This window comes from Lupinus angustifolius, chromosome LG11, assembly GCF_001865875.1.
Source record: "Lupinus angustifolius cultivar Tanjil chromosome LG11, LupAngTanjil_v1.0, whole genome shotgun sequence".
Lineage (NCBI taxonomy): Eukaryota > Viridiplantae > Streptophyta > Magnoliopsida > Fabales > Fabaceae > Lupinus > Lupinus angustifolius.
In genome coordinates this window covers 19,035,660-19,051,924 of record NC_032019.1, presented here as the reverse complement: position 1 = coordinate 19,051,924, position 16,265 = coordinate 19,035,660, and the positions used below count along the sequence as shown (strand labels likewise).

The 16,265-nt window shown below is 33.0% G+C and overlaps 2 protein-coding genes across 5 annotated transcripts; both read right to left on the bottom strand.

Moving 5' to 3' along the window:
• LOC109360639 (exocyst complex component EXO70A1-like) lies at positions 1,852 to 10,773 on the bottom strand. Of its 2 annotated transcripts, none has more exons than XM_019605673.1 (13): positions 10,467 to 10,773; positions 10,229 to 10,324; positions 9,480 to 9,685; positions 8,627 to 8,884; positions 7,546 to 7,684; positions 7,250 to 7,462; positions 5,920 to 6,125; positions 4,637 to 4,834; positions 4,441 to 4,540; positions 2,950 to 3,065; positions 2,708 to 2,854; positions 2,101 to 2,232; positions 1,852 to 1,993 (listed from the first exon to the last, which is right to left on the bottom strand). In XM_019605673.1, exons 1-12 carry the CDS (start codon positions 10,629 to 10,631, stop codon positions 2,115 to 2,117), a joined length of 1,962 nt encoding a protein of 653 aa, XP_019461218.1. In that variant the 5' UTR covers positions 10,632 to 10,773; the 3' UTR covers positions 1,852 to 1,993; positions 2,101 to 2,114. The 2 variants fall into 2 exon arrangements, with proteins under 2 accessions (XP_019461218.1, XP_019461217.1); XM_019605672.1 differs by having other exon boundaries at positions 1,852 to 1,990; positions 2,099 to 2,232; positions 10,467 to 10,772.
• LOC109360640 lies at positions 12,694 to 15,295 on the bottom strand. 3 transcript variants are annotated; one of them, XR_002109197.1, is made up of 2 exons: positions 13,621 to 15,295; positions 12,694 to 13,033 (listed from the first exon to the last, which is right to left on the bottom strand). XR_002109197.1 is itself a non-coding variant. In XM_019605674.1 (1 exon), exon 1 carries the CDS (start codon positions 15,156 to 15,158, stop codon positions 13,692 to 13,694), a length of 1,467 nt encoding a protein of 488 aa, XP_019461219.1. In that variant the 5' UTR covers positions 15,159 to 15,295; the 3' UTR covers positions 13,495 to 13,691. The 3 variants fall into 3 exon arrangements, 1 of the variants encoding a protein (XP_019461219.1); XR_002109198.1 differs by lacking the exon at positions 12,694 to 13,033 and adding an exon at positions 13,158 to 13,444; XM_019605674.1 differs by lacking the exon at positions 12,694 to 13,033 and having other exon boundaries at positions 13,495 to 15,295.

The window sequence follows — 16,265 nt, the reverse complement described above, 5'->3', positions numbered from 1 at the left end:
TCCCACAAGGTTGTTGAGACAAATCTACTAGAGTTTGGTCAAACTTCATAAATCATTCCACAATGGGATATGACTTTCTTAAAATAAGTTTGACAATTATTATAGGCCCTTTAATAAATATCTCAACTCATTAAAGTTTGACAATTATTTGGTGCTCAACAAATAAGTATTCTGTGTTCAACAAATAACTATGATGAGAAATTTGCATTATCTTATCATGATAATTTCTAACTCAACTTTACTCATATAATACAAAATACACTAAATGAATATAATAGAATAATACTAACATTTATATTTATATGTGTGTGGTTAATTAAAAGTTGATATGACATATGAATCTATTATTATGTCTCTCCTATTATGTCCATCAAACGAATTTTGGTAAAGTCAAAATCGCTATGATTGAATAGAAATTAAACTTAAAATAGAATTTCAAAAATCTAACCTCATTTTTAAGAATAGTATAGAAGAGCAAAGTGCTATTGCACATGAATAGCGTATTGTAACAAACTATAAGTACGTGGGAGTGGAAATAAAAGTAATGAAGAAGCATAACAATCAAGCATGCCATGTTAGACCAACAATAAAAGAGAAAGTTTTTATGTAACAATCAAATAAAATACGATGCATAAGTATAGCCAATATTATTAAGAAAAAGAAAATATTGTGAACTAGATAATTTTCTTTCTACTCTATTATTTTGTTCCATGCATAGGGCCATCCTATATTTGATTATTAGAGGTTGGGTTTTGATTGCAAGAAGAAAATGTAGAAAACATGTACAATAAATTCCAATAATATTCCAAGCCCGAACAAATGCAAATGCAAATGCAAGCCAGTGTATGAATAAATTTAATAGAAATAAGTATACAAGAGGTGGCCGAAGAGATATCCACTTAGTAGTTTAGGGAGGATAAATATATAGTCTTACCCACAAGTAGAGATATTGTTTTCAGAATTTGAACATGTGACATTATGATTACTAAACAACAATATTCCGAATTCTTTACACTACCACAAGTTGAAATAAGTATTTATTAATTGAAGTATACAAGGAAGTAGTTATTAATTGATGTGTTCCATTATAACTAGTTTATCGTACAAGAAACTTATCACAATATTTAAATGGTTCTTTACACTAGATTTTTCATACAGAGGCTATGATATACAGATTCATGGAAAGTTCTTATTCATCATTTTCATATTTTGATTCAGAGGCTGAAAGAGAAACTCAAAATGACAAGGTGGAATGAAGGCACTACCTTATCATTTTTCTTTGCATGTGCACACACTAACCATTAAGAGTTCAATATTTGTACATAGTCTTTCAATTACTTTTAGTCTAAAGTTAATTATTAACACAAGAATGGTAAATAACACTCCAACAATGTAATTATGACTACATATACTATTTTCTCTATCCATAATCATATCATATAAAGAAAATAACAACACCTTAAAAACAATAACAAAGAAGAAGCCCAAAATCACATTGCATTTTTTATTAACATGTAATAGTGGTAAAGTAACTGGTAAATAAGTTAGCATAGTTAAAATTGTAATTAAAACATAAATAATGTTACAAAAAGATAAATTTTGTTTAAATAGAGATTTATAAAACAACCACTCATTCCATTATTGAAATATTTTGATAAACAAATAACACACTCCTGCTTGAAATTTGATGGGAGGGTATTACACCAATCCCTTTGTTATACATGGATTGGACCCAAAGACTAGTAAAGTCTCACATAATTACAATCTAAAAATCAATGCTCTAATAAAACTTAGATCCTATCATCACACATACATATATATATATATATATATATATATATATATATACGCTTTGAGGGACTATAATCTCACAAAATCAAATGAACTATACATGCAATCTAAAGAAACATACACATTCATCCTCTCATTAAATTTGTGGCAATATCCAATAATATTGGAATGGGAACTCCTTTTCATTTTCCTTGAGTCTCTACAAAAAGGTAGGAAGGTAGCTTCAGCCACAAAATACAACCTGATGAATTATTATCACTGAAGTTATAAAAGAAACAACCATTATGCAAAATATAAACAAGCCTACCTTAGAAGCGATTCGTTTAACGCTTGGTTTCGTTCGTGTTTTTTCCTTCGAAAAATTCACCCAACATTCGATCTAGATCTTCCCCTGTGTATTTAATGTACTTCTGAGCACTTTTTCCACTCTCCACTAGAGACCTGTTACATAGCATCTTTCAGTTATACATCCTAGTGAAATATTAAGCAGATGAAAACCACAAGGCATCAAATGCAAAATACTAACCACTGAGTTGTTTAGAGTGAATCAGTAATCATATAATTCAATGCACATAAATTAAAGCCTTACATTTTCAACCATTCATGTTTTACAAAACAAACTTTAACTCACTTGAACCGTTTGAAGAATTAAAAACAGTCGCATTGTTAAAGTTAGTGGATCGAAGTTCAGTGACACGACTTCAAGGGGGTAGAGTATAATTTACCCGAAATTTTAAGAGGGATAGAAAATATACATTACACTTTTTAAAATTTAAATTATTTATAATGTTTTTCGGCTTGATTTGATATTATTTGTCTCAGGCGAGAAAGATATTATTTCACATACATGATACTTACTACAATATAGATAGCAATGATGTAATTATGTTTGCAGTTAATTAAAGTGAGAGCACACCCGAAGCGTTTTACGAATGATCTATAGGCAGGCAGCAAGACTTCAGCAACCGCAAGCCTGAGAGACTCTCGCAATTCGCTGTCAGGAACTGTCCATTGAGATTGTTTCTGATGGAGTTCCTCAAACATAATATTGAATGTCTTAAACCTGAGAGCACAATACAAATTAACATGTAAAAATATAGACAAAAGAAAACACATTCCCTCAAAGAAAGTCCATAAAGAAGCATGCCGAAAGAATACCGGTCTTTAACAACTGCTCTTGAAGCACCACTGCTACTGCCAGATCCACCATCACCAGCAGTACCGCTCCCACCACCTGATGAGGTAAGGCCCTGGATAGATAAACACTGAAGAATCTGCCGAGGGAAAGAATCAAAATTCAACAATGGTGCAGTAGCTTCTTCAATATTTAAAATCAATTAAGGAGATGAATTGATAAGCACTGGTATCTATAAATAGGGAAAATTAAGAAGAAAATAGAATGAATATTGCCCCTAACACAGAATCAACGAGATTCTGTTAGGGTTCTATGAATTTTATTGAGAATAGAGAGAATTACAATGAAGAAGATGAATAGAACACTTCTAGGATTCCACAACCCTAATCCTTCTCTGATTTCCTAAATCAGAATGGTTATTTCTTAACTGCCTGACTATCCAGCCCACACTTTCCATTTATAGACTTCCTAACTGAATTAACTACCTAGGGGTAAAGAAGGGATTTTGCTATTTACTTAGCCAAACTTTCCTCTTCCCTCTCCTATACACATTTTTAATCATAGGCCTATTCTTTCTATTCCTATCATGAATTATGAGGTTACTTCAAGAAAAGTGAAATATGAGATGACAATCTCAATTCATTATAACAAAAATGGCTCTGAAAATTAGGAAATTCAATCTAAATTCAAATAAATTGAAAATAAACGAGCTTAAGTCCAGTTTTATACAGCATTTAGTTCCATGAAGGAAGACATTACTTCTAGACAGTGAAAGTTTCTGGAGAAGAGAAATACAGTGGCTCTTACTGTATTGTCATACACATACAACAAAAACAAGAAAATATCAACAATGTGGGAAGGCTTCCAATCACTTTTCCTGAAAATACTAGTCCCTAGACATAAAAGAGAAGCTCGCTTGCTCGAAGAACATTTCAAGACACGGAATCACCCACATAAAAACCCCTCTCTTTCTCATGCCTGCAACAAATCTCTAGGCTAACCAAATTATTTCTAATCCAGCCAACACAAGTAACTTTCTTAGTCCTCTAAGCCATAGATATAGGTTGAGGATTCAGAAAAGGGTCAACACACTTGGCATAGACTAGTTTTAAATGTGATGATCTGTTTAAAAAACAATAAACAGAAAATAGGATATCATAAAATAAAAAGCATTAATAAATTTTAATGTGAGTACAAATAGAACATTAACATCAAACAACATCAGGAAATTTAAAATCAATCTACTCAACTGCCAGCCTATACTACAACTAAAAAAGGAAGGCCCAATGTACAAGGCTCCCACTTCGTGGGATCTGGGGAGGGTAGATGTACGCAGCCTTACCTTCGCAACCGAAGAAGCTGTTTCCAGAATTTGAACTCATGACCACTATGCAACAACCTTACTGTTGTGTCAATCTCACCCTCTACTACTACTACTATTAACACAAAAATATTCAAGTAACAGCTAAAAAAGAAGCAAGATATAGCTATCACTTGGGTCAAAAGAACAACACCTTTGCCCAAGCATTTCTTTTGTATTGATTTGCATGCTGCTGAACAATCCTCCTATGTCTCTGTACCCAATCATCTCCCAGCAAATCCTTGGCTTCAGACCTAAATAGAAGAGGATTAGGAGAAAAAACATTGAATCGGCAGAGAATACAACTTTGATTCAAAGAAGTCAGTAACCAATGAACGTATATGACATACCTCCGAACTGATCTAACAATGTAATGAATATTGTTCATGAGAAAAAGATGTGTCAACGCGAGGTCTTTATACTGCTTTGATTTCCCATCTAAATTTGTTTGCAAAGCTTGCATTATGCGCATTGTTAGAGACGCTAGCTGTGGAGAATCCTCTGTACCTTCAAATTCTTGGAAAAGTTGCTTCAAGGTGGACCGGTAGCTGCAATGATTTAAAGAATTCTGATCAGGTCAAATATTTAAAGATCGATGATGAAGATCCCGGAAAAATTCACACAAATAAAGGAAAGTACATAAGCCTAAAGATTACCATTAAGTAGGAGAGAAAACGTAAAGTTTAATGATATTTGAAGGTACATAAGCTTTTGTACCTTCAAATATAAAATATAAAATAGAAGTACACAAATACACATACTCACAATTAATAACTGACTATTTATAACTACTTTCTCATTAATATAAAAGTACGAAACAGTATTGGATTGCACAATTCCCTCAAAAATTAATTTGATATGGCAAATAAAATTCAGTTCAAAATACTTTGAATTCAATTTTTTCAAGACAAACATCAACAAGATGGTTCACTAAAGATCTGGCAAGTTCAAAAACAACATATTTGTAAAGATCCAGGCATGCTGCATAACCGTCACAATTACAATCAATCTCATTTACAATCTGATGCAGTAGTCTGGTGCTATGAAGATATAAAATAATAGTATACATTACCGGAAACCAGGTATCCTGCATATGCAAGGTCAAAACTTCTCCAAAACTATACTAAGACACATTTTTTATATCATCAATTTACTATTTCAGCAGGCTAGTTAAATATTACTTTTACAGAAAATCATCTCCAAGACAATTGTTTTACTACTAGCGCAGCATGTCCCACAATAAAAGGGAATGTGGAATGCCTAGCTCTATTATTTTGGTGCTGGGCGGATTAAGTCCATAACTATGTTTTTCAGCATAATTATCCTTGAAATAAAGTATAAAATAATACCAGCAGTTTAGTATTCACATCAGTATAATTATGTATACTAGTGTAGTACTGCTAGTAAAAGCGAATCCCACTAATACAGCACGATCAACTGAAGAATTTAGCAAAATAAGTGAAAGAAATAAATTTGAACTGTAAAGCAAATATTAAACAGTTCTAGTGATGTAAGAAAATGAATAAATAATGACTGACATCTTAGTCATCGGTGAACACAACAAAGAAAGCTGGAAATAATTTGATGACACGCATGGAAAATTGAGATCAGAAGACAATACTGGCAAACTTACTCAAATAAAAACTTCACATAGTTAATGACATAGCTTGTCAAAGGATGGACAGTTCCATCGGTTACTGCAGTCTTCGTAGCATCTTTCTCAACTGCTTCTTCAAAATCTCCAAAGGTCTCTTGGGCTGTTTGTGCAAGTTGTTTTGTCAAACCGATTGCAGCTTCTCTTATTTCTGTGCAAGCTTTGCCTTTAAAGAGTGTTTCGATCTGCAAATTATTAGGCGAAATAGTTTAATAACATGATTATAACACCATTGCAATGTGCCTTGTATTTTGGTTTAGTACAATACAGCCACCAAAACCTACTCTTTGTCATGAATGTCAAATATATCACATCTTGTCGAAATAGCATCATCAGTAAAATGGCTAATGTACAATTCTATCAGTCAGAGTTTGAATGTAAAAACTATTGGAGACAAAACTAACAGACCATTCTAATAAGAGAACTATTGTGCTTTAATTGATATGTTAGAGATATAATAACTATTTCATGTGCTCTCACTCTTCGCCTTACAACTTAAGCTTTTGGGAGAGTTTGTTCATGACATCAGAGCCACTATGACCAAGTGGTCTAATGCTCAATCCTTTGTTGCCCCCATTTTTCTGAATAAAAAGTTGAATTCCAAACATGGTAAAGATAGACTTACACATTGCCCATGCTTCAAGCCTAAGGGTTCTTGTGTGAGGAAATGTATTAGAGATAATAATAATAATAGTCATTCATATGGCTTCACTTAACAGCTTAAGTTTATGATTATAAAATAGCCTTCAATCTCCATAGATCCGAAGCACCAACCAAAGGCTTCATATAGTCACCAAATACCTTTTCCTCACATGTTTAGAAATTTTCTCTATCCAAATCATTTGTATCTCCTTAAAAATAAAAGTGACAATTTTATAATTTCAAATTTTTACTTTGATAATTTCAAGATATAAAAGAACGAAAATATGTGGGTGGCCCAACATTGTGTTATACTTTGATACCATATTAAATTATTTGGGTCTAACTCCACCTCAAAAGCTAGGTCATCAGGGGAGGATTGCCGAAGTTATTGTAAATGACTCTAGGTACATTCTCAACCGATGTGGGACTTCGGCACTTAAAAAAACCTAATTAAATTGCAGGCCAGTCAAACAATTTAAAAGAAAATCATTTACAAGTGAGCAATTCAAGGAAAAGTCAATGACATGATATAGGCAATAAAATGGCTGATATATAAGGAAAATCATGATTAGTTGAAGGAAAAAAAGAATCACAAACTGACCCACCAAGATTTATGAAAGCAATGAACAAGACAGTTAGTAGCAAGATTTATGGTCAAAAGCCATACCTCTGAATGAAGCTCTTGCATTATTTCATACATGTCCAATAGCACAAATAACTTTTCCGGGGATCTCTTGCTTTTGGCAATTGCTTCTCCAAAACTAAGTAGCATAGAAACACTGTTTGTTGTAACCTCAGCAAAACACTGTTCACTGAGAGAACCAAATCCTTCAAATATTTCATCACAAACTTTCTTTTCACCAGCAAACAACAATTTCACCTGATCATGTATAATTACATGTTTGAATGAAAATTTTAGAATAAAAAATGGAGAAACCATCATCAATTCTACAATCTTCTTACAGCTATACGCATGAAATGAATCCAGTTTCCAATTTTAGCTTCCAAAACCTCCCACTGAAGCTTTTGAACATCGTCTTTGTTGAGTTTTTCCACCCCAAGCTTTTGGAGGCTTTCTTCTAATACGTTAGAACGAGTGTCTCTACAAAATAATAATGATGATAAACACGTATAAAGCACTTTCTTAAGAGATAAGCAAGGCAGCATATTCTAAAAAAATGTTGGATATATATGCATAGGTCTTTACTTAGATAAGAAATGTGGTTTCTTGTCTAGCTGACTGCCATTTCCATTCCTCCTAAAAAGCAATCAAATAAATTACAACTACCAACACGGGACAGGTAAGACATGCCATAGGAAAGAACAAAGCTTTGCACATCACATTTATCTCTAGACCCCAAACAGTCAATGATGATGTGTGACACAAGCAAACCAGCTAGGTTGCGATCTAAAAGCAAAGAGCCATATATTTGTATTTGCTAGCAATGCTTGCCCCAAAAATCTCGAGAACAGTGAGAATGCTACTCTGAAACAAATTTTCGAACTCCAACCTAATTTGAGTTAGACACATAAGAAGAGGATGGACTAAATATGGTTGGCCTCCTTCAGTGTGGCTGAATGTTTTTCTGGTTTTGAATTTTCTTTCCATCTTTTTCTTTGCATCTAGTCCACACCTATATTTATACTAGAGATAACAGTATCAAATTGTATAGCTCAAATCAATCAGTTCTAAATTTAGCTTGCCAAAGACCAACTCTCTCAAATGAAAACAATATTTGAAATCTCCATTAATTTTTAGCTGTTAGGCCCATGATCAATTGTATATTTCTAATAGAGCTTATATCAAGGCTTGATAAACAAGCAATCACTTGGAACAAATACCCAATTAATGACCCTTGATTTTGGGGATGACACTTCTGTATTTCACAAGACTTTTTTGAACAGTTTCATATACTCTTGAACGTGATAGGATTTTTAATGGTAAAATTTTGATTTTCATGCTCAGTAATTTTACAATACTAAAATATAGAGTTCTACAGCAAGGCATTTTCGCCTTTTCACTATAATAGTCAACTAGCATTACCTGTATATTTTGAGTAACTGTTGTCGATGACCAGCATCAATCATTTGCTGAGCTAAATTATGTAGCAGTGGCAAAACCCTTGGTGGTATAAGAGCAGGTGGTGTATATACAACATCATCAACAATATTGTTATGTGCCTCAGAATGGTGATTAGAATGATTCTTGTCACTAGGATCATGCTCATGGGCAGGCGACCCCGATGCAGGTCGCATTGAGTTTGGAAGGCAATCAAAGAGGCGCTCAGGTTCCACTGCTTTGCTGAAATCGCACAGAATAAAAGATGGTTTCATGGTAACAAGAATAGAAACAATCACAAGTTCGCTAAATAGCCATATTGACAACAGCATAGGCAGAATGTCAAAGATGCTTCACGGAAACCATTATTCTTTAACACAGAAAAGCATATCACCAAATAATTAAGATATTTTGATGATAAATGTTAACGAGGAAACCATCATGGCTCTACAAACCTAAGAACCACGGACAAATCATAAAACTTACGATAGTCATAAAGTACAAAAGTTACTAGAAGAACAAATGACCCAAAGAAGAATATAAAAAAAGTTGGGGATACAGGAAGATGCCAGCATCACACTTCAAAATGTGTGGGACTCGGAAGGTCTTTTGAAGAAAAAAATGACGTGAAACATATCCAATTGTGTCAAATGTTCATAGCAAGAAGTTGGAGGTACCAAATATTACAAAGGCTGCTGCTTTTGTTTAGCATCAAAGATTGATTTATCAGATGAAATGTCATTTTCTTAACTATCTACCCATCAACGGTAAGAGTTCCAACAAGAAAACGAACTTTTGCTCAAACATGTCAAAAAAACATTAGTGAAAAATTACAAACCTGTAAGATGATAATAGCTGCTTAAATTCATCTTCTAACTTAGAAATAGCTTTAGCTAACAAATTATTGGCATGGTTGATGACACCATCACTACTCTTAAAACCCTTGATACTGCCAAAAAACTGAATGTTGCTTCTCAGCTTAGCAATTGCTTGAAGATAGTTTTCCAAGTCTTCATGTGGCCCTTTAAGTATTTTTGCCTCTGCCTGTGCATTGGATCAATAAGAACATACAACAACAACCACAACCAAGCTTTTACCCCCAATAAGAACATAAATCAGTTTAATTAAAAAAAGATTATAAGAAATATATGATAAAAGTAGGATACATCTGTACCACACATCTTACAACAATACAAAGAGAAAAAAGAAAAGTCCTGAAATAGTCTTCCATTAAATCAATTTCAAAATTACAAAGTTTAGCAGAACAAAATCACTGGGTGCACATGACAAAGATGTCTGGATTTTATCAACGTCTCGTAGATTTCTGAGTGTTGAACTTTTCCCCAGAATTTTTACATACCTTTGATGGATGCAAAAGGGTCTCTGTATCTCTAAGGTTGTGGTTCCTTACTTAAGGTGGTGAGCTTTTCACTAATCAAAACATTTTTATTATTATTTTTGTTGCTTCAAGACACCTAACAGCTTTGCTTTAGGTAAACAATAAATCCATTACCTGAATAAGCAATACAAAAAGAGCATAGCTAGTTCATAGTTCATAGTTCAAACCATGGTGAGAACAAAACCAACCTGGCGAAATTGATCAAAGTGAGCCAATATAACCTCTGCAGCCTTCAGAGTCTTATCAATATTCTCATGAGCTTTCCTAATAGAATGAGTCCTAATCTGAAAACCCAAATAACAAAATAACCATTATTTCAACTAAACAGCCACAAATCCACAAAAACACCTTCAGATCCCAAAAATTTGATTTCAACCCAAGTCAAAGACAAGTCAATCCCATAAAACCTGAAAGACTAGATGATACCTGAGTAGGGCGCATGGCGGTTTCAAGAGTGGAGAGACGGTGGTCAAAGGAACCAAGAATGGAAACAACGTTGTCTGTGATGGTTTGGCTCTTTTGAAGAGACTCTCTCATCTTTGCAGCTTTATCACTCAACAAATCATCACCACCAGACACTGCAATTCTCATGTTGTTGTGAAATGTTTTGAAGCACAAGAGAGAGAGAGAGAGAGATTATTGTTGTTGGAGTTTCTTAATTGGATTGGTGAGTACTTTAGTAGCTGTGTGTGATGTTAGAATGGTCCCACTGTGATACTTTGGATTTGGAACAACACTGGTTTCCTTTTAGAGAATGTCTCTGTCTTCCACTATTACAATATAATTTTATGTTTTTTTATAAGAGTTTGATTTTAGTGGAAGAGATAGACATGTTTGGAAGAACCTCTTTTAAATTATTCTCTTATAAACACGTAATAGATGTTTAAACTTTAAAGATGTACAAGTTGATAGTCATTACAAGTTTTTTTTACTTATTTCTATAAAATTATTTTTTTGTACTAGAGTATGTATGGTTAAAGAACTACAGTTGTTCTTCCTAAGAAATGTTGTTTATAGGAATCGAACTATTGACATTTTGATTATTATTCTGATAATATAGTAAGACCTTACACCACTACCAACACATTGTTAGTATTTCTATAAAATTATTATAGTGACCTTGAAATAAGTTGAAATATAAGAAGATCATAAGCTATCATGTGATAATTTCATGTATATATCTCTTGTTTTTTTAAGTTAATAATAATGTATTAATATTAGTGTATATATTTATTTTTCCTCATGTATCATTAGTATGTTGAAAATTGAAGATAATTTCATGGTTAAAATCTGATCATCTGAAAACCAAAGTAAAAGTCTTTGAACATGATTTTTCATAAGAATGATTTTTCCAATGAAGAACGAAGAAAAATGGCGACCACCTCCGAAGCATTTAATTTACATTTTTATTTTCTATTATTATACAAGAATTGAGAAGAAAATTCTTGCGGGCTTGCGCGCGTCAATCACACACACTACTAAACCTTTATTCTCTCTAATTTTTATTGTCTTCTGTTAATCTGTTATGCACATTACTTGTTCAAATTTTCATTGTTTATCCATGTTTTTCCTACGTCATTTTTATAATAATAATATTAAGCAATTATCATACTTCAAAAAATAGTAACAAGTGTTTATAGTGTAACCCGGAATAATTTCCAATTTCAGAAGGACCCACACATATAACTTAACCCCATAATAATTCCAATTTCAGAAGGACCCACACATATAACTTAACCCCATAATAATTCCAATTTCAGAAGGACCCGCACATATAACTTAACCCCATAATAATTTCCTATCTAGTAATAAGAAACCAACTACAATAATTATTCTTTAAGTTTATGCACATATAACTTAACCCCATAATAATTTCCTATCTAGTAATAAGAAACCAACTACAATAATTATTCTTTAAGTTTATTCTTAATAGAATAAGAATATATTTATTCTGTTATTCATTATATCATTCTTATTTCTTGATTTTTGTTCTTAAATAAGAATAATTTATTGTTGTTTTTAGCCAAGGAAAAGTGATAAGTAATATAAATGTTGTGTGAAAAAATTAGATGTTGTGAAACTCAAATAAAAATAATATTTGTCATCCTGGATAAAAAATATATGTTGTTCTTATTCCATAAAAAATTGTATTAAATTATAAAATAATATATGAAACCAAATGTGGATGTATTGTTTAAGAGAATGATTACACTATTTATGAGAAGTGTGAAACTGAGCTATGAGAAGGTCAACAACAACTACTAAGACAAGAAGGTTATGATCCCGAACAAGAGAGACGGTGAACAACACAACACAAAATGTAAGGGAGGGATGACTAGGGATGAGTAAGTGGCATGAAGTGAGAGAAATGGAGGGTAAAACGACATTCAAATTGTTAAGAGGAGGAGAGTGAGACAACATAATGACTAGGGATTTTGCTCAGAAAGATATATTATTTTTTTAGTACTGCCAAGAGTATCCTCTCATCTTTAGGTTAAAAATTAATTCTTTTGAAATGTATGATTATGTCTTCTAACAAGTATCACTCCCAATAATCAAACATTTGATAAAGAGAGGTTGAAACGATAATACTAGAACAAAAATGAAAGTTTCTTATTCGTGAATGTATTAAGTATTCATGATAAAATAGAAGAGATAGAACGATTCAGTTTAAGTTGATTCGAAAATTAAAATCTGTGAACTGAACCAAACTAGCTCGTTTTCACACAATTTCAAACAAACCCACTAAAGCCAATTTGAACCGTTAATTCCGATTTGGTTGGTTTCGATTTCATCAAATTAACCGTATCCGCTTACACCGCTACAAAATCAATTCCTATGAAGTCTACAATTTGAGTCTTAATCACTACCATCTTTGGGCGATGCCTTTGGAAGTAGCTAAGTTAATGAACCCTCGGTCACACCTCTAAGACTTTAACTTGGTCTAGCCACTTGACCAACACTTGCATCAACCCTGTCACCAACACTTAAACCTGACAAAAAGATTACATAGTAATGATCAAGTAAACTCATAAACCCCTTTTACAATCATATTGAACCAAATTTCCTACAACCAATGCAATCACGAGATCATGAACTGGAGTCTCTCACGCAAGATAAGAGTACACAAAGAAGCAACATAAATGGCCAAAGATGGTAAGAGAACTATGCACAATTTCAAGAATTTAGGGAGAGCTTATTGCATTTTGAAATTTTAAAGGATGAAAGTGAACATATAACAAAGTTTAAAGATGAAATTTGAAATTTTCTCTATTGAAAATAAACATTCTTGTCTAAAAACTAATGTCTACCATGGGTTTTGACTACTTTGTATACTTCTGATAATTTAGGGGTCTTGTTATTCCCTTATATCCCGGTCAAAATGGCCATTGAACAGCAAAGTACTGCTTCAAAAAGATAAATTTTTTGCATGAGAAACATTTTTTGTGTTCTACCATGAATGGATATGCGTTTTAACAAAATTTCTCCGAAATAAAATGAATTAATAATTGAACAAATTACTTCCCAATGGTTATGTTGTGCCTAAATCAATTGCAGGTGTACAATATATTCCACTTACAAGCTCAATCTCCTTATGAGTCAAGCACAACATATGTTTGGAGGAGAAAGAGAGCCAGAGACTTTTACTCCTCAATGCACTAGTATGTTTTGTATGTGATCCATGACGATGTCGGCCACAATCTCAGGTGAGAACCTTGTTACCATATCCTTCCTTGCTTTTCTACCTTTGGCCTTAGCCACATCCAAATTTTTAACCACCTGCCTCATAAGAACCTGAAGTTTATACTCACAAGGTTCAGCCCAAAGATGTCCCTTGAATGGCCCTTCCATCACTTCACTCATTCTATCCACGGGTAGCAAATAGCTATTATCCTCTGTCAAATATTCAGTTGGTCCCGACCAATTGGTAGCAATTACTGGCAATGACATTGACATGGCTTCCACTATAGGTCTCCCCCATCCTTCGCCTCTAGTAGGGAGAACAAAAGCATCGGCGGCTTTGTAAACTCTTGGAAACTCACTTTGTGCTATGTGAGTGTCAATAACATAAACTGCAGCCCAACCATTAACTGGTTCTCTTAAATCGGAATTCTCCACAAAATCCAATATTTTGTTCCCAAAATTCCTGTCAGTGTGATATGGATTTGTTAACAAGTACAAAGCAACCTTATCATCCTTTGAAAATTCCTTCAAATAAGATCTTAACAACACATCCCAGCCTTTCCTATACTCCCACTTGAAGATACTCAAAAACACAAAACTCTCGTTCACAGCACTCAAACCTAGAACCAGTTTCGCTCTAGAAGCAAGATCCAACGGCTTGTACTTATCGGGATCAAAGAACTTAACATCAATAGGCTGAACAATCTTCACCACCTTGGAAGGATCAACACCACTTTCCACAAATGTAGACACATGAAACTCTGTAGGAACCCAAACATAATCCATTCGATTGCATCGCTCGACATGTTCAGCATTCACTCGATCAGTCTCAAACATAGTCCTACCAATCACAAACTTGAAATTATGGTAAACAGATGGTGGGCATGGAAAGGTTTCGAAAAGTGGAGGGTACCAAGCACCAGGTTCACTATGACACACAACAATGGTCTCATTCATCCTACACTTTGTTTGGTACAAATCTCTGGCCAAGTTCTTCATATCTTGTGGCAAACCAACCCAAAAATCCAAAGACTCTTGATCACCATGGTGTTCAATTGCTAACCTAAAAGGATGCATTTTTCTATTGTGTCTATTATGAAGGGCTAAAATATAAGACCAACCTTCTGAACTATACCCACCACCTGAAAGAAAAGGGGCCATCCATAACACACAATGGGGGGACACAGAAAGTTCTGATTTTGGGGGTGAAATCAAAGACCCAATTGCTTGAAAAAGGGTTTGTGATAATGTGAGAGAGTATTTCAAGTAGTGGACTTTGAAATAGTTAGTTCCTGTGAAAAACCCTAATGAGATTGCAACAAATAGAACCAATAAGGAGAGTGAGTAAAATTTGAATTTTGATTTGGTGGGTTGGGTTGTTGGTGGTGGTATTGGATTTGGAACATGTTGCATGTTTGATTCAGACAAATTCATAGTATGATTCTAGAGAGAGAGAGAAATGAGACAAGTGAGGACAAATCTAGAGGGAGAATGTAAATGACAAACCTGCTAGGGTAACCAAAGAAGCATATTCTGGAAACCCAGATAAAAAATGAGACATGATTAATTAGTAATTAGTGTTGCACTGTGACTGTTAAACCAGATTTGTTAGAAAAATGATAAATCATCTTGCGATTCTTCCAATAAATTCATATAAATCGTTTTAGGCATAAGAAGAGAAAAAGTGAAAAGTAAGATGTGTTATAAAATAATATTTTATTTAATGGGTGGCTTGTGTTATTAATTTTCTCATGATTAAAGTGATTATGGGATGTCCATTAAAATTACACACAATAATGCAAAAAATTAAATAATTTAAGATCCAATAAATTAATCTACCCACAACATCAGTTTTAGCAAAATTATACAAACTACTCTTCATTTTTATAATGATCACCCTGCACGAAAATTAAGTATAATCTTTTAAATAAAAATGTGATAAATGCAATTTAGTTAAACAAAACATGATATATTGTAGTGATAAGTCCAAATAATATATAAGTCAATACATCATTATTATTTTTGGTTCGTTATGATATATTATAAAAGCGATTTAAATAATATTTCTTTAGAATTGTTGATGCATTTTGTAACCAAAATAATAAAGAATCATTATTTGTATATTATTTGGATTTGTCTCCATAATATACCACATTTTGTTTAACTTAATTATATTTATCACATTTTTTGTTTAAAAGAATACACTTATTTTGTCATGCAGGGGTGATCAGTGTAACGAAAGTATAAAAATGATGGAGATTTGTGTGAATGTAGAAAAGTGAGGGATGATTTATATAATTTCACTGTAGGGGTGATCAGTATAACGAAAGTATAAAAATAATGTCAGTATAATTTACTCTTTAACCTTTTATGTCTCAAGTTCAATGGGAAAATCAAAATTTAATATTTAATAATTAAAATTAGGAAAATTTTTACAAAACCTCTTAAACTTTATGTCTTTTGTAAATAGACATTGTAAACTATTTTTTCTTTATAATTACTCTTTAAACTTATGGGTGAATTTGGTTCATACATACATAC

Coding starts and splice junctions, on each gene's coding strand:
- LOC109360639 (XM_019605673.1), bottom strand. CDS start 10,631: ATGAGAATTGCAGTGTCTGGTGGTGATGATTTGTTGAGTGATAAAGCT. Junction 8,885..9,479: donor CAGCTATTATCATCTTACAG/GTTTGTAATTTT, acceptor GTGCGATTTCAG/CAAAGCAGTGGAACCTGAGC. Junction 4,541..4,636: donor ATTGTTAGATCAGTTCGGAG/GTATGTCATATA, acceptor TCTTCTATTTAG/GTCTGAAGCCAAGGATTTGC.
- LOC109360640 (XM_019605674.1), bottom strand. CDS start 15,158: ATGAATTTGTCTGAATCAAACATGCAACATGTTCCAAATCCAATACCA.